We start from the raw sequence: 20,434 nt of genomic DNA on the forward strand, positions 1-20,434 counted from the left end.
GTGACTACAAGAAGCTTGGATTTTGGCAGGCTAATGTTTTCTGTGGGAAATATGAAGTTGAACATTTGAAAAAAACACTTGTTGGCATTTTTTTTCATCATAATATGATGTTAGGCTTTTCAGTTAACAGGAGAAAAAAAAAATCACTTGCCGCTAATTCAAAATCTTCATAAGCATTTACGAGTCTTTCCTTAGAAAGGCATTATTCTTGGCAGTACAGCTGTGAAGTATTTAATGRTTTCTATATGTTGTTTAATCTCTGAAACAGGGGAACCTCAGACATTTTCATTAAAGTTCAAGAGAGCTGAAGACTACCCCATTGACCTTTACTATCTTATGGACCTCTCCTATTCTATGAAAGATGATTTAGAGAATGTGAAGAGTCTTGGGACRGCTCTGATGTTAGAGATGGAAAAAATAACCTCAGACTTTCGAATTGGTAAGAAAGATTTGCCTATTCTAAAAAAGCAATAATTAAACCCCCCAAGTTTCCTTCCTGATGTTTTTCACATGATWGTATATGAAGAGTATTTTTTTTCCAACTTAGCAGTATTATGGCAGATGTTCTAATACACAAAACCCATTGAACAACATAAAAGTAATTGGTGTTGGTGAAGAAGGTGGGTCTAAATAAGAGCTATTTCTGATGTCAATTTATCTATAATGCATTTTAATTCCATTGTGTCATAATACAAATGAGACTTCCATTCTTCAGCTTACAGGAATTTTATTGTTCTGTCTTAGGCTTTGGCTCTTTTGTGGAGAAAACTGTGATGCCTTATATAAGCACAACACCAGCCAAACTCAGAAATCCTTGTACAGGTGACCAGAACTGTACAAGTCCATTCAGCTATAAAAATGTGCTCAGCCTTACCAGTGAAGGAAACAAATTCAATGAACTTGTAGGTAAACAGCACATTTCTGGGAACTTAGATTCTCCTGAAGGCGGATTTGATGCAATCATGCAAGTTGCAGTTTGTGGGGTAAGTGTGTGTTACTTTTTTTTACTGCTCTATTAGATGAAGTTGTTTGAATGCAGCCTTAGTGTTTTATGGTGGCTGGTATTCTAATGTCATCTCCTGCAAGCAAGACAGGGTGATTGAGGAAGAGCTCTAGCGAGTGAATGAAACTGGAAAATGTGAAAGTGGTGARCAGAGGTTGTGATCACAGCACGTAGTGACAAAATTTTTAAAGCATGCTGTAGAAGAAGAGTCAAGTTCTGTGTAAAAGTGTATGAAATTCTGAGTATGCATTTGTCAGATTTTTTTAAAGGTCTATAAACTTCTTGTGGCTGTGGTTGCAGAAATTAGCTGTATTGTAACTTCTACTAGCTTTTCAGACAGAAGTAGATGGACAATGCTGTTTTACTAATGTTTGAAGGCCTAAGGATTTTTTTGTTTTTGTCATTTTGGCAGACTATTCGATGCARCTGTACAAAATGGGCTCCCAAAAAGCGATACCCAAGTTTATTTCTTTGTTACCATATTATTTTTGCTATTGATCAATGGATTCAAGACTTTCTGAAACTATTGGAGTCTTTATATGAAAGGGTAGTGTTAATCATAAGCGTTCTAGGTTTTTTTTGGTGGTAGCTTGGCACTTTGACATGGTCTTCCCTTCTTAAATCACCTAGGCTTCAGCTCCATGGAAAAATTTAAAAAAATAGGAAAGGGCAGTTTACATAATTAGGGCCTGCAGCTGTGGGCCAGGATGCTCATGGGCCAGTCCTGTGGCAAGCCCCAAGCCTGGTGATTCCTCAGAGCCTGATGCTGGGTGGATCAGTACTGCAGCATTGCTGCACTCCAGTGTGCTGGGGCTGCCTGGTCATGGCATGGGAGTGGAAATTGGCACTGAAGAGCTGGACTGATGTGCCTGATTTATAAATCCTCTTCAGACACTCTAATGAGAACTGAACAGGGTCTATCCCAAAAAGAATGTTTCTTGTCTTTGATGAAAAACCTGTAGCAGATGTTCTGGAGCAAGTGCTTCCAAGGTTTGCAGGAATTAATGTTTTCCAGGGTGACACTGCAGTGTGGCTTCTCCTAAGTCTGTCTGCTTTTTCATGCATTTCTCTCTCAAGTGTTGGTCCCCAATGATTTAAAATAAATTGGTGCAAAATAGCAAAAATCCATTTGTGTTTTTCCCAAGGAACAAATTGGCTGGAGGAATGTTACRAGGCTGTTAGTGTTTTCCACGGATGCTGGATTCCACTTTGCAGGAGATGGTAAACTTGGTGGAATTGTTCTACCAAATGATGGGAAATGTCATCTGGAAAATAATGTGTACACRATGAGCCACTATTACGTAAGTCTTTGTCATCTACTAAGGAAATTGATATTTTATGATGCTTAAGCTCAAAAAAACTCATTGGGTCATCTGGCGAAGTTTTAGACCACTATATGTTAAAAAATTTTAAGTTTGCCTCCCTATTACATCAAGTAGCTTTAGTTTAATTAAAGCAAATGTGAAAAATTAATCCAGTCTTTATTGGAAAATTTAAAGAAATGGCAGCTTTCACGCTATGAGTATGTGTTGTTGGATTTTAACTTTTTTTGATAACTAATAATCCTACATGTCACACAGAGTCACAGAATATTCTGAGTCAGAAGGGATGCACAAGGGTCACAGAGTCCARCTCTTAAGTGATAGGCCTGTATGTCCATTGGAAAACTCTGATGGCTGTCCCATTGTTTTACCATTTCACCAGTCTTCATTTTCAGAATAGTTTACTAGTGTGAAAAATACTGGAATATCTCCTTGGACAGTTTTTTAGACTGAAATCTTACGATGAAAAGCTTATGGTAAAAGTATGGTTAACACTGCTTTGTGGTTTATTGAAAGGGAGATCAGACTAAAAGCGGAAAGAGAAACGTTTACCAGATGGGGTAACCACAGTAAGCTTTACAAACTTTGTGTGTTCATATGTTCCTAACTTTGAATATTGTTCAATAAAAACCTAAAATTAATTATTTTTATTTCATCTTTTCATTATGAAACAGTGCCAAAGGTAGTGKTTTTGAGGGACTGGAGCTAGTTTTCTGAGAGCATTGAGATTAAGAATTTAACCTGGAGACTTTAAATGGTATGGAATATGATAATGTCCAYGTGAAGAAACACCTGTCTTCATGGGGCATATGTGGAATCTTACCAATGCCTGTTTGTTTTCAGAGGTTGTTTTGCTTTAAAACTGTAACATAAGCTGGCTAATTAGGAGTTGTATGTGTGTTTCTAAACATTATTTGTATTTACAATGTTGGAATCTTTCTGATTTTATTCTAGCAATGTATCTCAAATTTGAATTGCATTTTATGCTTGATTTTTTTTTAGGATTATCCCTCAATTGCTCATCTGGTACAGAAACTTAGTGAGAACAATATTCAGACAATCTTTGCTGTTACTGAAGAGTTTCAGGCAGTCTATAAGGTAATGAAGTTACTTTGAAGTCATTAAAATTGCCTTATTTGAATTAAAATAATTGTGGAAGTAAGTGGTCATGGAAGTGATATTTTGCTACTCACATATTTAATTATTAAGCCTTTTTTACTTGTTCAAATCAAAACTGATTGTGTGTGTCATTTCCAGTAAGAAAATGCCCCTTCTCCTTGCCATTCTTTATAGGTATGAGGGAGTGGAGAGCCCATTTGCTGTTCTGATGTTTATGAACATTTTTACAGCAAAATAGCTGAGGGGGGTGTGGACACTGAATCAGAGACCACACTTATGAAAGAACRTATTTTGTCCCTTGTGCTCTATTTATATACCCCATGCTTAAAATTAACTGAACTGCTGGTTGTGATTGTGCAATGGGAAATGACTGTGTAAAGGACATGCATATTTTTCCTTCTTTTAACCTGTTTTTTTGGTTTTGGGGTTCTTTTTAAACTGTTCAAATTGTGAGTTTTTTCTTTTTTGTTGGAAAAAGATGCCTGCCTATTTTTAATGTATGCTAAGTGTGGTTGGAGAGAAATTGTGTGTGGTCAACTTGTACCAGGGAAGGTCTTGGTATTCTGTTACCAAATGCAAAGTGRAAATGCAAAGCAAAAGAAAAGGCTGGTGTTTGTCCTAATAGTGCTGTATATAAGCTCAAAAATCATTATCATCACTGGCAATACAGCTTTGTTTTCTGAAGTACTTGATCTTGGCTGGTTAATCCACTAACACATTCTGTTACCATTTTTACTGCAAATTAATGCCTTGTTTGCTAGTAAAATTGTAATTCTTCTTCTGTTTTTGTAAATATTGAAAGGAACTGAAAAATCTGATACCAAAATCAGCAGTGGGAACATTGTCTTCCAATTCCAGCAACGTGATTCAGCTGATCATTGATGCATACAATGTAAGTTCAGATTTTATTCAGGATGTATTCATTTTTCTTGCTCTTAAGTTTTTCAAGCAGACTCCAAGGTGGCTTAGTTAATAAGCACTACTACTACACTATATATATACCCCATTGCTCTAAAGCCACACTAAATATTCAGACTCTGTGGCAATAAGAGGTTAGATGAGTCAAAAGATATGCTCTTAAAGCCATTTAAAATATCATTACAAAGAAAAATTATCCACATTTTCCCTTTCAAAAAATGAAATTCACAACCAAAACCCACACTTCACTTTTGAATGTGTTTCTTCAGCACCTTCACTTTTGCCTTCTTTCCGAGCAGAAAAAGCCGTTTTGCTGGGTTTGGCCCCAAAATATTTTCTTCATTGCTGCATTGTGTGTAAACGAGTCTCACTTCTCCCTTGGAGTACATGGGGTAAACAAGTGACTCCAACATCTGTGGAAAGCTGCCCTGACCCTGTAAGAGACATGAGAAGGGGTCACCACAGTGTGACTTTGGGCAGCCCTGGGCTGTTTCTCAGCATATTGGAACTTAAATAATTCCAGTGTGCCTGTGGGATTGRTGCTTGGACTCTGCATAGTTGTATAATACCTGTTCTTCAGAAAAATGCTTCTGCAGCTCATTTTGAAGTGAGGTAATAACTGTTGTTTTAGTCCCTTTCTTCAGAGGTTATCCTGGAAAATACTAAGCTACCAAAAGGAGTGACAATCAGTTACAAGTCTTTCTGCAAGAACGGTGTGAATGACACACAAGAAGATGGAAGGAARTGTTCTAACATTTCAATTGGAGATGAGGTAATTTAGAGTATATGTGCTCCTGCTCAAATATGATATTCATTTAAAGTGTCTGATGCAGCAGTTCTTTTTAGTAGTACAGACAAAAGTCCTTGTAATAATGTGGAACTCCATTYATTTTCTTTGCAGGTTAGGTTTGAGATTAATATAACAGCTAATGAATGTCCAAAGAAAGAACAAAATGAAACAATTAAAATTAAACCCCTGGGATTCACTGAAGAAGTGGAAATTAATCTCCAGTTCATCTGTGAGTGCCAGTGTCAAAGTGAAGGAGAACCTAATAGTCCAGCCTGCCATGCAGGGAATGGAACGTTTGAATGTGGTGCATGCAGGTAATTAAATAGACATAGTCCTTATTTTTGCAAAAGAGAAATATGGGCAAGGTCTTTGTTTCCTTACTTATGTTTTACCTGGGYTTGCTAATTTTTACTAGTGAAAGGACAATAATTACTGTTACAGGCCTGTTTCTTTTAGGATATTTTGAAATACTGCCATATCTCTGCAAATAACCCCTCTGCCTAAATTCACAGTATTGATCATTAGAACAGCATTATTGTATGAGTTGGAATTCAAATTTGACCTTGAGTCAGTACTTTGAAGGCTATAGGTCAGTTTTTTTGTGTTCCTTTTAAAATAAAGAGAACAGATTTCTCCATCTGTATGTAGAAAGACTTCTTTTGCTTGGTGTCACTGTCAGTGGTGTCCACATGATTTCACAKGGGTGAGAACAGCCCTGTGGGTAAGTGCAGCCTTTTGTTTTTGTAAGGTTTTTTTTTTTGCAGCAGCAGCAGCAGTTTCCCAGTTTGACTCTTGTCTTTGATGGACACTCCATATCAGTCTGTCAATCACTGATGGGAACAAGAGCAACTTCCATTTGCTCATCGCCATCTTACCCTTGACAATTGGAAGTGCTGAAATATCTCAGTTCAGCAGCTCTGAAGATCATCTGCTCTCCTGCTTAATTGCTGTTCATTGGAAATCTTTTCATTGAARTATGACAGCAGCTACAGTGAACAGTTGCTGTCACTTGAAAAATAATTATTGTTCTGTCACATGAAAGAGGGATTAATAATGATTTTGTGACAACTTAGTTAGAGGGGATGACACATAGTTTCTAACCTGAAATATCAGGTAAGATAATCTGCATAAGAGCAATGTAGTCCAGTTTGCTCCCATGCCTTCAAGAATTGGTATGTAGGTGTCAGCTGGAAACCTCATTGGAAGTTTAACTTGGAACATCCCTTGAGAGTGGAATTACTTTTAGTTCTTTGTGCTATTCCTGTGGCCTTTTTTTGGTATGACTTTTAATTARGGTTACATTTTCAGTGATRTTTTTACCTTGCAGATGTAATGAAGGACGTATTGGAAGACTATGTGAATGTAGCACAGATGAAGTAAACAGTGAGGATATGGATGCTTACTGCAGGAGAGAGAACAGTACAGAAATCTGCAGTAACAATGGAGAATGCATTTGTGGACAATGCGTGTGCAAGAAAAGGGAAAACACCAATGAGGTGTATTCTGGCAAATACTGTGAATGTGACAACTTCAACTGTGATCGATCAAATGGTTTAATCTGTGGAGGTGAGAGGTGCTTCAGCTTTCTGCAGGCAAAGCTGGTCAGCAGTTTACAAGTGTGTCTCCTCTACCCAGTGGTAGCTAAAAGATTGTAACAACTTGATAAGACACATGAGAATATTCACAGGTTCAGTCATTGCAATCACTTGTCTGTTAATAAAACAGCCCTCTGAACATGTAGCCTGTTAATGCACATTTCACCATCCTTGAATCTCCGCTCCAAGGAGGGTGTAAAGTGAACTTGACTTCTGCTGTGTAGTGCAGAATTACCCTCAGGTATTACAGTAAAGAGGGCTGAGACAGCTGTCCTGGGATTATAGTACTGTACTGGCTCAGTGTAACCACTGTGTCATTAGAAAGAGAGAATGGCYTCAGCTTACTTGGAATAGTGAGTGCTTGATTTTGGTGCTTGACAGTGATACCAGTGAACTGCTTGACACTGTTCTGATAGGCAAGTGAAGAGTGGAATGTGCAAGATCCAGAAAAACACTTTAAGCACTTGAAGCAAGACTTTAATGATCGTTAATTCCTGAAATCAAAAGCAATTTAAAAAATCATTCAGCAGCCAGTGTCTAAATTATTTTGCTGCTTTGCATGTGGAAGTATCCAGTATGAAACTCACTACTTCCACAAAGGATCRGAGCAGTGGTGGTGGTGTTCCAGAAGACATGGTGACAGGAAAGTGTTGACTAAAACACTTCATTCTCAGTGGAGAAGGAGTAGAAGAAGTGTAGGCAAAGATTTTTATGTGTCAGCCATATCATAAAGGTTTCTTGTGCATAGACTGTAAGGAACATGAAGTTGTGAGGTCAGAAGTACAACCGCTGTATATTGGTGTCCTGTGGAGACAAAGCTGTTTCATTTTTCTGTGTTTTGAATACTCAGTGCATTCCTCATCTTTTTAAGTCTTGCTTTATATGTTTGTCTAGTGATAGATACAAAGACAGGAGTGGTCAATTTATCTGTATACATACAAAATTGTGAACTGAAGTGGTGCTGTAATGCTCTCCACCCAGGGAATATGGTCATCACATTATACTGTTCTTGATCTGATTTCCTGAGTCTTGTTACTTTGTTTACGAAAGGAAATTCAAATGTAGGAGAAGGAAAAGGGAGAAATGACTACAAGTAGTTTTTCAAGGAGCCAAAATTTATTTTGTATCTTTTAGTTCATAGAGTCTTCATTATCTCTCCACCATGGCTTCTTTTCCTTTTATCTACCCTCAGGTGGTGAACATTTATTTCTCACCATCACAGATTTTATGTTTTATATTAGACTTGATTTCATTGCAATACTTTTTCATTGCACAGGAAATGGAATCTGCAAGTGCAGAGTGTGCGAGTGTTTCCCCAACTTCACTGGCAGTGCCTGTGACTGCTCCTTGGATACTACACCATGTATGGCTTCTAATGGGCAGATCTGCAATGGAAGAGGAACCTGTGAATGTGGCACCTGTAATTGTACAGATCCCAAATTCCAAGGCCCCACGTGTGAAATGTGTCAGACTTGCCTCGGTGTCTGTGCAGAGCACAAGTACGTACCTAGAAAACCTAGTCCCAGCTTCTGTGCATTTGAGTTTGGGATATTTATATGTGAGGATTCTTAAAACAAAGCTTTTGATAGTTAAAACTTCAGCTAAGCTTTTTGCTTATAACTTTTATTCTGAAATACTATTGAAAAGGACTAACCTGATAATCGAAAACTATACCTAGACCTGTGTGGACCAGTGAAATTTGCATCCCTCCCTTTGGAAATCCGGGTTTTTAGAAACCAAGCATTTTCTGCATGAAAACTTTGAAATCAGTTTAGGATTAGCAGTGAGCTGATTCTTGTGCAGCTGACTCTGTGCTGAGAAAAAATCTTGGTCCTTTTGGTATAAAAATCCTGTCCAGTCTGCTTGTTTTAATGAATTATTCAGTGATACCCCTCTGTAAAGCTTGTCACTCAATTTTTTCTTTTTAACCTGTCTCTCAGACACTGTTCCACTGTAAGTACCCTGATCTTACAGTGCCTTCACTGAGAGTATTCATTTCCCAGGTAGAGGTGTTGAAAGTCTGAGGGTTTTTTCTGTCTTTGAAGCTTGTGGGTCATTCAGGGAAARAGGAATGTATGAAAAGGGTTTTTGTTAATCTCAAGGTACACAGATGTTGTGACTGGTATAAAGCCATGCCTTGCTTTGTTTWTTCCTGATCTTTAGAGCAAAAGGGTTACTTTTTCTTGGGCTCTTTTCCTTGTGCTTTCACCTTAACATTTCTTTTAGATTAAATGCTAGAAATCTTTCATGAACACATTCAAAAGCACTGCCTGTGTTTTGCACTTGCACAGGGACTGTGTTCAGTGCAGAGCTTTTGATAAGGGAGAGAAGAAGGAAACCTGTGCCCAGGAATGTATGCATTTCAACATGACACGGGTGGAAAGCCGGGACAAGCTGCCACAGCCCGGACAGCCCGATCCCCTGTCTCACTGCAAGGAGAAGGATGTTGATGACTGCTGGTTCTACTTCACTTATTCTGTCAACTCAAATGGYGAAGCCAATGTCCACGTGGTGGAGACCCCAGGTAGGAAATCAATGTTGCCTGTTCTCCCTTCTTGTTAATTTTTGCACTTGTTCAGTGCTACAAAGTACCTTAGGTTGATTTGGGTGAGTTAAATGCGTTCAGAAACAGGTACCTGTTCCCTGAATGACAGTTGTGCATTTCTGAGTGGCTTTAGAGAAACAGAAGTCTCATTAGATCTAGATTTTTCAAACCCTTATGCTGACAGAAACAGATTCTGTTTTCTAAAAACAAAAAGTCAATCAGATATGTATATTTGTTGAAACATTTCCTGTTTGCACTTGATGTACTTCTGTGGTTAATTTATCTGTCTTGTAGCAAGTCCTGTTTAGATAAATTTTGATAGTTTTCTTTTTACTGGGCTTGTGCTAGAGGTTATAAACAATGGTGTGTGTTGGATTTTCTTGCTTTTTTTCTTAATAATTTGGAATCAGTCTACATAAAATTGTGTACTATTCTGCAAACTGCTTGAATTATTTTATGTTGGGAACCTTTGCTTTTATTAACCTTCAATAATAGATCCCAAAATCATTTTGCTTATTAATCCTTAGTAGATTAATCTTCTGATAGAAAAAAAGTGAGAACAATTCTATAGCTGTGTTAGTAATTTACCATTTATTTAYCAAGAGCATTGGTACAATTGGATGTTGCATCTAACATTGCAGAATTTCTGGTTTTGTACCTTAGCCTTTTGTGCTCTCTTGACTTTTATAAGCCTGATTGAAAATACACACATTAAAGATYTAGTGCTGCATATACTTGAGGAATACTTGAGGAATTTTCAGAATTGATCATTTTGATGATCACTTAACACAGATCAATCGTCAATGGCTCTTAGCAATAAATACTGCTTCAATTCAGAATGTTCCAAATTCTCACAAATRTAGTCCACAGTATAGAGGGGGCACTTGACTTGTGTCTCCTAGGACAAGTCATACATGGCCTATGCTTGTGGGGCCCCATCTTTCTTCATGCATAAACTTCTGTTTCTTAGCTCAGAAGTGAATCAAGCCCATCATGCATGAGGAGGCACCTTCATTTGGTGCCATACAAGTGCTGAAGGAACAAGCTCTGGTCAGTGAAGATGTATTCTGTGGAGCAGACACTTGTTCCTTACTGGCTCCYAAGGAATTCTTGTGTCCCTTCCCACTTCCCTCACTCTTGCAGGGGCAGCTRCAAAGATAAGGAGTCTGCAGTGTTGGGGAAGCTATGTTCTTTTGGCTGTTGGTCTATTGCACAGGAATTGCACTAATTTGCTTCTGACTCCTTCAGTCTGTGCACTRAGCTCTGCAAAAGCCTTTCTTCAGTTTGTGATTATTGAGAATTTTATATTAAGTGGGGACTTTAATTTGGAGGATTTTTATTTCCATAAATGCTAAATAAATGGTAAATTGCTGGTGGAGCTATGGAATTGTTCTCACTTTTTTCTATCTATTAAGGATTAACTAAGTGAAATTGTTTTGGGATCTATTACTGAAGGTACCTCAGTTAAGTAAAAGCTAAGATTCYCAACATAAAATAATCCAAGCAGTTTGCAGCATAGTACACTATTTTATATAGACTGATCTGAAATTATTACAAAAAGGAAAAGAAAAAAAGCAAGAAAACTATACGGACACCATTGTTTGTAACCTGCAGCACAAGCCTGGTAAAAAAAAACATTATGTCAGTCACTTGAAATCACTTTGCATCTCATCACAGTGTACAACTTCTTTATGAGGGAAAGAGGAAGGACAGACACTGATCTCTGTGGTGACCAGTGACAGGACCCAAAGGAATGGCCTGAAGTTGTGTCAGGGTATACCCTTAGGTCGGGTATTAGGGAAAGGTTCTTCACCCAGAGGGTGGCTGGACACTGGAACAGCTCCCCAGTAGCCACAGCACCAAGCCTGACAGGGTTCAAGTAGTGTTTGGACAATGCTCTCAGGCTCATGGTGTGATTCTTGGGGCTGTCCTGTGCAGGGCCAGGAGCTGGACTTGATGATCTTTCTGGGACCCTTTCAACTCAGAATATTCTGTGTTTCTGTACATGGGTCCTGTTCTGCTGGTCACCATTTGTACTCCAGCTGGCACCACCTATCACTTGGAGCTCTTGCATGTTTAAAGTACAGTTGCCAATTGCTTTACTCTTAATATGTAGATAAATAGCTTAAAGGGTAGGCAGTGTGTAGACTTTGTTATCAGAACAGGAGWTGTTCTGTTGCTAAGATCAAACACAAATTAGAAGGATAAAAATAAGCTGGAATGTTAACAGGATGCACATATTCCAAAAATTCTGTTACTTCAAAGGAAAGTAGTATTGGCATATCTGAAATTCAAAATACGGGCTTCAATATCCAATCTAATTTAAAAGCTCCTGGAGATGCATTGCCTTTACCATTTTGTAAAATCGTGTTTCCTTGCTTTGTTCCCCAGAGTGCCCCAGCGGTCCTGACATCATTCCCATTGTAGCTGGTGTGGTTGCTGGAATTGTTCTTATTGGACTTGCATTATTATTGATTTGGAAGCTACTAATGATCATTCAYGACAGAAGAGAATTTGCTAAATTTGAAAAGGAGAAGATGAATGCCAAGTGGGATACGGTGAGTCAAGAAGCTTTTCTATGTATAMAAGCTGCAGTAGCAGAGGAAAAAGAGAAGATTTTTGTTCACRTGCTTTAAAGTATTTCAGATTGTAACCAATCCTCTTAGAGAAGTACTTTCTGAGGCARAAAAGAGAGTAGTAACTCAGGTTTAAATAACATTTCCGAGAGAAAATGTGATAGTGAAAGAGCAGTTCAGCCTTGCAGTTCTACCACACTTCACAACCTATGATTAACACCTTTATTACAAAGATGAGTCACTTCTGTAGAAAGAAAGAAAGAAGAAGAAAATTTCGTGCTCATTGAGGAGATCTTGCAAAGGGTTACTCACACAGGGTTAGTTGGGAGCCTTGGCTAGTACTGCTTTATTGAAATCTTCCCAGGTCTTTGTCAACAGAGAAATGTGCAAGAAAAACAAGCCTGTGATCTATAGGCTTTCATAGGCAACGAGTCACTGCCTGTGGGAAATATCAGGAACTGCTAATCAAGAACCCCTTCACTACAGTTCTGTAGAAGTCAACATCCCCATGTGCTTGATAAGAATTTTTTTTTTAATTGTCCTAGAAAGCCTTTTAGTTTTATTTAAGAAAATTAATTAATCCTTTACTGGGGAAAAGAAAAAAAAACTAACACTCTTCTTTATATCTAGCATGGTTTTTTTCAATGATAGTTGAGTATGTTACTTTTCCTGTTGAATTATTCGACATTGACCATTTCTTTTACTTCAGCAAGAAAATCCAATATACAAGAGCCCTATTAACAATTTCAAGAATCCAAACTATGGACGTAAAGCTGGTCTCTAAATCTCAGTTTGTATCTCCTTTCATTTTCTTTCCTTTTTTTCCTCTTTGCATGTCACTTCAAACTCACTGTGTGTCACAGTCAGTTAATCACAGTTTGAGTCTTGCTCATTGTATCTACTGCTGCTTTGACTGTGGCGTTTTCAAGAATGCAGCTTGAAAATTTTTAACTGGTTTTGACAGCGAGATTGCTTACCTACTAATACTACCAGTACTGGTTTAAACTATTCAACAAGTGATTTTTAAATTTTTTTTGTAAATGTGTGGATACATAATGGAACAGCTCATAGAGTTGAAGAATTATCTTCGCATTGCAGAGAGACACACAGGGGAGGCTTCGTCTCCTATTTCCTCAAATCAGTGTTCAGTTTGCTTAAAATCAATATATTTGCTAAACTAGATTAGATACTCCTAAAATATCCCAGCCTATAAATACTACTGATTTTATTAGAATAGTTCTCTGAACATGCAGAGTAGCATTACTTTTTTTTGTAAACTGCTTTGGCTTATTAACCTAGTACAGAACTAGTCTGTAATTAAAGTATGAAATGCGTATACTCTGCTGTATAGTTAAATATGCATCTTAGTTTTGTCATCCTTATTTCTGTTGAAACTGGTAGTATCACAGTCCTTGTAGCCCAATCAGCTTGAGGGTATCCATAGAAAAGAAACGTTTATAGGAGAGGAGGAAATATTCTTATGCCCTCTAGAGGCATTTTTCACTCAGTTTCTTACTCCCTCCTAAACTCATCTTGAGCACCTCATTTGTTTGGAAATGCTGAATTCAGTTCTCTTCACACCCAACACACCAGAAGTAACAGCAGTGTCCAGGAGAGGAAGTCAGTGAAGCAGAGCTGATGCATAGGTACCTTCTGTAGACTTTCAGGTTGTCCTTTCATGAGTGCTCGAGGTGTTCTTCTCCCCTGAGATGCCCAACTGCTGAGTGAAGGGCAGGGTGAGATGGGGACTGGATGTCAGAAGAGCACTGAGAGGAAGTAGTGAGAGACCCAGTAGTGAGCAGTGAGCACTGAGAGGTCAGACTAGATGGAGGGGAATGAAGAATTTGGGAAGGCAGCACATCCCCTAAATATCCATGAGGCTTTTTTCAGAGGCCAGTGGAAGGGAAGGCTCTGTATCTAATTTTATACTGTTTGTGTCTCCCTTTTCAAAGTTGCATTCGAAAGATTTTTTAAAGGAGAAATAAGGGGAGAAAGCAGGAACTGAGAGTGTTTAAGCTTTTACTTGTTCTCGCTGTGACAGCAATTCCAAATACTTTGTGTAGCATTCTGAGCCCTTTCCTTTTCTCTTTGCAATGGTTTCACTTTCCAGTSTGTCCAAAATGAATTGTAAAAACATCTGTTTTGCTTGCTACGTCAACCACATTCACCTTGTTTTCATTTTTCTTCTCAGAGTTAATTATTTGGGGGATGAAGTTGAGTTTTTGGTCCTTTTAACACTTCATATACTCAATTTGGTTGTTTCTCTTACCTGTTCTTCTGCTGTTCACTTAACGTGTACTTTCTGTTGCATGTAGGACAAGCACATAACAAACCATACTATGTGTATCTTCCATTCTTTGCTCTTATTCTGTACCCTGTGACTCTTCAGGATGTGAAATCCTTGGTACTGCCATTCCTCCTCAAAATATATTTCCTGCAAAAAGCTTCCCTCTGATATAAATGGAGGGATTGACTTCTGCCTTTTTGGTTTGCTCAGATAGGAAGGTTAAAAGTGGGAAAGGAGGTGTTTTGGGGTTTTTTAAACATGACTTTATAATTTTTGGTATTCATAGAAATACTAGAACTTCGGGGAAGAGAGGGAGGTGGATTTARCCATATGGACCTCCAGAAAGGAGCTGGTCAATAGTGGCAGCATAGTTGAGCCGTGAGATGTAAAACAAGGTCCTCCTTTTACCTGTGTATAAGATTTTCTGGTGGTTTTAATTATTGCCATAGCCCTTCATTAGATGAAGAGATGCCTTGTAATGTCAAAGCATCTGAAATTCCATTATAAGAAAATTACACCGCAGTGGGTTCCCTCCAGGTGTGTKCATATACAAATAAATTAACTTTGTGCAGTTTGTGTGACCCTTCCCCTCTCCCATAACCATCATACACACACGGGATGGGGCTCTGTGGTGAGGGAGCTGCAGCATCACAGAGCTTGTCATGGACCAGGTCCCCAAATAGATCCCCGGTGCTGGTCCATGATGGTGCAGATGGTGCCACAGCACCCCAATGGTCAATGCTTGGGGCAGCTGGGTCAAACTGAGCCCTGTTTGCCCATATCCTACCCCAGTCAGCCATGAAAGCTTTGGTGCAATCATGCTTGGAACAAGTCTAGGGATGAATTCCTTCTGGACTGAAAAGCTGCATCACAAATTTAAAACACAAAGGTGCTATTTATATGAATGCAGTTACCACTCCTACAGCGAAAAGCTTGTGCAATGCTAAGCATCTTCAGACTCCAAATTCAGTCATCTTGAATTTTACAGGTGGTAAACTCATTTATATTAGATACTAAATCTGTATTAATTTGCTCAGCTTTATTAAAATGAAAAAAAAAAAAACACAAACAATTCAAGGTGCTCAAAATCTCAGAGACTTGTTCTTCTTCTGACTTAGATTTTATGCCTGTAGTTTACCTTGCTGTTGAATGATGAATATACTGTGAGTGTGGGAGCAGAGATGCCACAATTTCAGTCCCTCTCATAAACGATTTATTCAATGAAGGCTGGTTTGTGGCTCCGAGGATGGATGGAAATGGGATCKGTGCCCTCTGGTGGCCTCCTGGGCCCGACCACGGCCCCGCTCCGTCCATCCCCGGTGCGGCCACCACGGATCCAGCCCGTGCTCCCGAGAAATAGCGCTGGACATCAGCGGGGGCTGGAAATAGTCACAGCCAGCTCTTGAGCAATGTATGTGCATGAGCTTTAATAGTGAATCTTACAGTGACTTAGGTCTTAAACTCACTATGGAGGTAGCTGCAGTGACTATTGAAACAGTGAGGCCCTGGCAAAGAAGCAGGAAGAATGTTAACTGAACATCCTGCATAATAGTTTCATCTTCATGCAACACTGGACTGAACTGTTGTCCTCTGAGCAGTCCAGTTGAAAGTGAATATTGTTGCAAGAACATAGCTCTTTATTCGCAGCTGAAGCTACTTTTAGAAAGTAACTCCATCTTTATTTTACCCAGTATTTCACTCAGTCTTGTATTTAGTTATTGTTTATTAATTTTAATTTTGGTTTAAGTGTGCATGGAGTTCTCAGTTGTAGGGGCATGTGGCAAATGAGTTTTCCCTAACTTTGCATGCTTAAACCAGTGTATTCTCTGCAGTGGCATAAAGAAAAAGGGGTATTTAAAACCGTAATACTTGTCTAAGACAGCAAGTTTGGAATACCATGTTTTAGTGGCCAGTTTAAAAACTGGAATGCTGCTAATTTCTGAAGGTTTATACCTTCTGCCAGCTGTGAGGGACCCTGAAGGAGGTGAGCATCATGTTGGATTAGTGGATATTTATATTAATGATGATATTAATGATGGGATTCCAGTGAGCAGCCAAGCCAGGCCCAGGACAGGGTGGYGGGGTATGGCTGGAACAGCCAGCAGTGTTACCAGAAGAGAGCTGAGAAGAAATTGCAGAGGCATCAGGTGYCTGTGTTGCAATTATAGGCAGTAGAGCCTCAGGAGCCATTTAGCTGATCAAATGCCAGGTTGGATTAAGCTGAATAGTTGTGAATATTGACTAAATCTCCATTCTTTGTAATGGGAACTGAGACACTCCCTTGACATGGGGAGACAGATAGTCAAGTGCTTTATCCAGTGACTAAATCCCACTGTGTGCTTCTGAGAAGTACAAGGGAAGGCAGGGCAGGGTTTCAATATCTGTGCAGGGCTTACGCTAAATCAAGAGCATGTAAATTTAACTAACTTCTCTTCAAAAAGCAGTATAGTAAGAAATGCAAATTCTATTTTAAACCTGATTCCAGATTCAAATTAGTTGTATGAGTAGCACCTAGCAAATTTCTGAGTTTTAGTCCTAACCTTTAGACCCATTCCTACATTATCTGATAGAAGTTATCTCTCTCTTAGAAACTAGAAGATGTATGTGCTGAGGGGAGTCTGTTTTGTAAAATTTGAAGGCTAACAGCACCATGTAAAATACTACATAATGCTTTGCCATGGAAGAACTGTACAGTGAATTCTACTCTGCATATGATGCTGCCAGTTAAGCTTACAGACTTCCTCTGCATCATAAACATTACTGGTTTATATTTATGTTTTTAAGAATTCTCCATTAAAACTTGTTGAGGAAATAAACAATGTACATTGCCAAGAACTTTGAGACACAAAGAGATACTTCAGTACCACATTAAATCCCTCATCCCTGGATTTTTTCCAGTTTAATTTGCATATTACTATTGCAAAGCCTTTAGTGGAAATTTTTTGGGAAGGTCATAATTTTGCATTGATTTTGTTAGCCTCTCTGAGAACTAGCTGTATCACACAATTTCCATGACGTAAGATTTAAAATAACCCAACCAAATGTTACTCCTCATACGTCCCAGACCAGTAGGTGATACTCTTTCAATCAAGATTACATTTTCCTGGGAACTGATAGAAGGGGGAAGGTTTTTCTGCTGTAACACTGTATTTATAAGGTACTGCCAGCACTTAACACCGAGCTGCTCCTTCACCTTCGTCCAGATGTCATTGACTCAGATCTTGAGAAGATTGAACAGAGAACTTTTATCTCCATTGTCTGGCAGTCTGGRTTCTGGTTGGCCAACTCTCTTGGATCTAGGCAGGATTGGATGTGCCTCTTTGCTCTWTGCATGCTAGAGAAGCTGGCTTTGGAGAGAAATACCGTTTTCCTGTGAAAGGAGCCATGACAGCAGCAGCATGGTCCTCAGCAGCAGCCACTGTTGTTGGTGTGGAACAGTTACTTGTCCTATGCTGGACCTTGCAAAGAGAAGGAACAAACTTCCCAGCAGCCATGATGCAAAACTTTCACACCAAGTTAGTTTCTTGTTTGCCTGGTCACTTTTGGCACATTCTGTGGTATTCCTACCCAATTTTCCTGGTTTATGACCCAGAAAAATAGACACCTGATGTTAGTGCATCCTTTAATTTGCTATAGGAAAAAATGGGTTTAACCTGAAATGTTGTTAATGATGTGTAAGCTAAGAGAGTTGAATTAATAGTGTTATGTAGACCACCTCAGATTGGGGGGAGCTTTGAAGGGACAGAGGGACAGCCCTGTCTAGAACAGCACTGGGGCTGACATTGGCACTGAAATGCATTTTCTCAGGACTCAGTTGTGTGTGCYCAGAAGAGCTCCGTGCTGGCAGACAACATTCATTTAGGCTGATATTCAGGCTGTGGTAAGAGCTCAGAACTGCAGCTCCAGGCCATTCCTAGCATTGGTCCTTTCTCCTGTGATGATTTAGCTGTTAATTTTGAGTTCAGGCTGCTCATCTGAGGTGTGCAAGGATGCCATAAGTGGAGTAAGAATTACTGAGATAGAAGGAAACCTGGGAAAAAAAGGAAGCTTAAAATAAGCTTAATTTACAGGTTTTTAAATCTCTGCAAGAGAGATGTAAGCAATTGTTCTGTAAGCTTGACTCACATCAGTAGAAATAATGTTTTTATTACAGCATGACTCACATCAGTAGAAATAATGTTTTTATTACAGCATCTGCACCAGTACAGAAGTTTCTTTGTTTTATCTGTACATTTTGCCCATGTGGGAAGTTTGGGAGACCTGCAGGAATAAAATGAAAATGTCAAGTACTGAATATTCAATATAAATATTGACTTTGTATTAGCAAAATACTAGAAGTCTTTCCACCTTGTTTCTAGAATTAATTTACTAAGTAAGATAAGCTATTTAAATGTTTATTGTAGCAGAATGTGGTCAGTCCTGGTGTCAAACCTCATTGTTTACAATTCTGTTCTTCTTTTTAAAATGCCCTGGGCTGCAGAGCCCTGGGTGATGMGTCTGCCTCCAAGGAATTCTGTGGTGCAAATGGAACAGGATCCTGCTAACCCTTTGCTTTATTTATAAGCTGCGCATGCCTTGGTTCAAATTGCTAGAAGGCAAACTAGTTTGACTTAAACTATTTGTGTGTACAAACAAAGCATTAATGGGTAATTTCTTCCGCTAATTTTTATGCCTCTTGCAAACACATTTCTTTTTTTTGTATCTTTAAATGTTAATACAATTTTTTTTTCTTTTCCTAGGGKGAAAATCCTATTTACAAGAGTGCAGTGACAACTGTGGTCAATCCTAAATATGAGGGAAAATGAACACTGCTTGTATAACTTCACAACACTGTATGCAGCGTAGCAATTTTTGTAGTCACAGTAAGATAGATTTAGGGCAAACTGCAGTGATTTTACTAATTCATTACATATAGGTTTGTTTTCCTGTGCGAAAATGTACCGTATGTAATTTTTTATTTTTAATTTTATTTTTAATTTTTTTTTTTTTTTGCAAATAAGAGTAATTGGTGCCAGAGGTTGGACAAAAAAAACTTGAGACTGTGTAGCCTAGTCATCCCAGGTCACATGGTGCCTTTCTGACCTTTCCCATTCCCATGCTGTGAATCCAGGTCTTCTGCAGGGCGTGTTGCTGCATGGCATGACTGGGAGGGAAGGGGTTAAAGCAATCAGCATGAGGGCTCTGCCTAGCCATTTAGTATTAAACTTTTTAGCTTTACAGGGAAATCAGGGCTTGAGTTTGCAGATGTAATTAAATTCATGTAGCATGGAGMTGGTGGTTAATTGGTCTTTGACTTGCTAGATGGGTGATTAAGTATTTGGTAAGTTGAGTGAGCTGGAAGGGARCAGTGTAAAGGACTGAAAAGCATGTGCATACTTATCTTTGATTTTCAAGTTGCATATTGCCAGGTTATGGTTAGAATGAAAGGGTTTGAGAAGAATGTTAAGAAGGGAAAAATAGCTTTAAAACATGTGCCATTACTGAAGAAGTTGCTGACTGGTAACTTGCTTAGTTTTCCTTTGTAAATTCAAGCCCTGGGTGGCAGTATCATGAAGTACCTTACCAAGACATCCTCAGATCACCTAAGGGCCTTACGTGATGCTGTGTCTTTATTCTGTAATGTTTCTTTGGTTTAAAGCCTGGTGCTTTGTCACCCTTCTAGTCTTTTTAACGTATTTGGTTGCGATTCTTTTTGTAATATTTTTGTATCAACACAAGCTTTTTTTTTTCCTTCTTTTTTTTTTGAGCAGTCTTAGCTGTAAATTTGCCTTTACCCTGTAGCTAAGATTGCATAGTTTGTCATGTGACGAGTCACACATCATTCTTGACATGTGCCATGTATATTTGCCTCTGACCATTCAAACTGCATCATAGTCATATTCTTGTTTTAAGTGCCTTTTTATTTTAACAGATGTTCACTTTTTACAGTGCTATTACTGAAGTTATTTATTAAATAAAAGTACCTTAAAATACTTGATCTTGTCTCTTTGTCTTGTAGAAGGTGATACTAYTCAAAAGGTCTGAGAATTGTGCAAGAGGTAATAATTGTAATAATGCCAGATATGCCCTGAAAGCATAGTTTAACTCCTGAAAGGAGTTAAGTTGATCTTGAGTAACAAACACGAGCTGTTGTAAAATACCCAGAGGTTGGGTCCAGCACCTCTGCAGGGGCTATTGATATAAAGCCCCCAGAGCTCGTTTGCCTGCATTCTAAAGAAGCTCTGTAGTATAATAGCTGTTCCAGAAAATGAGCTTTTGTTTGGTCAACACTATTTCACA

At 38.7% G+C, this 20,434-nt stretch overlaps 1 protein-coding gene across 2 annotated transcripts in view; it reads left to right on the forward strand.

Moving 5' to 3' along the window:
* The window catches only part of ITGB1 (integrin subunit beta 1), a 44,503-nt gene extending 24,375 nt beyond the window's left edge, over positions 1-20,128 (forward strand). For both annotated transcript variants that reach the window (XM_057376510.1, XM_057376509.1), the window contains 12 exons: positions 269-439; positions 745-983; positions 2,149-2,304; positions 3,328-3,423; positions 4,247-4,336; positions 4,994-5,134; positions 5,264-5,466; positions 6,480-6,718; positions 8,024-8,246; positions 9,039-9,271; positions 11,684-11,850; positions 18,895-20,128. In XM_057376510.1, coding sequence (XP_057232493.1) covers positions 269-439; positions 745-983; positions 2,149-2,304; positions 3,328-3,423; positions 4,247-4,336; positions 4,994-5,134; positions 5,264-5,466; positions 6,480-6,718; positions 8,024-8,246; positions 9,039-9,271; positions 11,684-11,850; positions 18,895-18,960 — 2,024 coding nt within the window. In that variant the 3' untranslated portion in view covers positions 18,961-20,128. The remainder of the gene's footprint in view (positions 1-268; positions 440-744; positions 984-2,148; positions 2,305-3,327; positions 3,424-4,246; positions 4,337-4,993; positions 5,135-5,263; positions 5,467-6,479; positions 6,719-8,023; positions 8,247-9,038; positions 9,272-11,683; positions 11,851-18,894) is intronic.
* The last annotated feature ends 306 nt before the right edge of the window (positions 20,129-20,434 follow it).

Source organism: Malurus melanocephalus, unplaced genomic scaffold (genome assembly GCF_030028575.1).
Source record: "Malurus melanocephalus ecotype Western Australia unplaced genomic scaffold, MMel_1.1 scaffold_280, whole genome shotgun sequence".
Taxonomy (NCBI): domain Eukaryota; kingdom Metazoa; phylum Chordata; class Aves; order Passeriformes; family Maluridae; genus Malurus; species Malurus melanocephalus.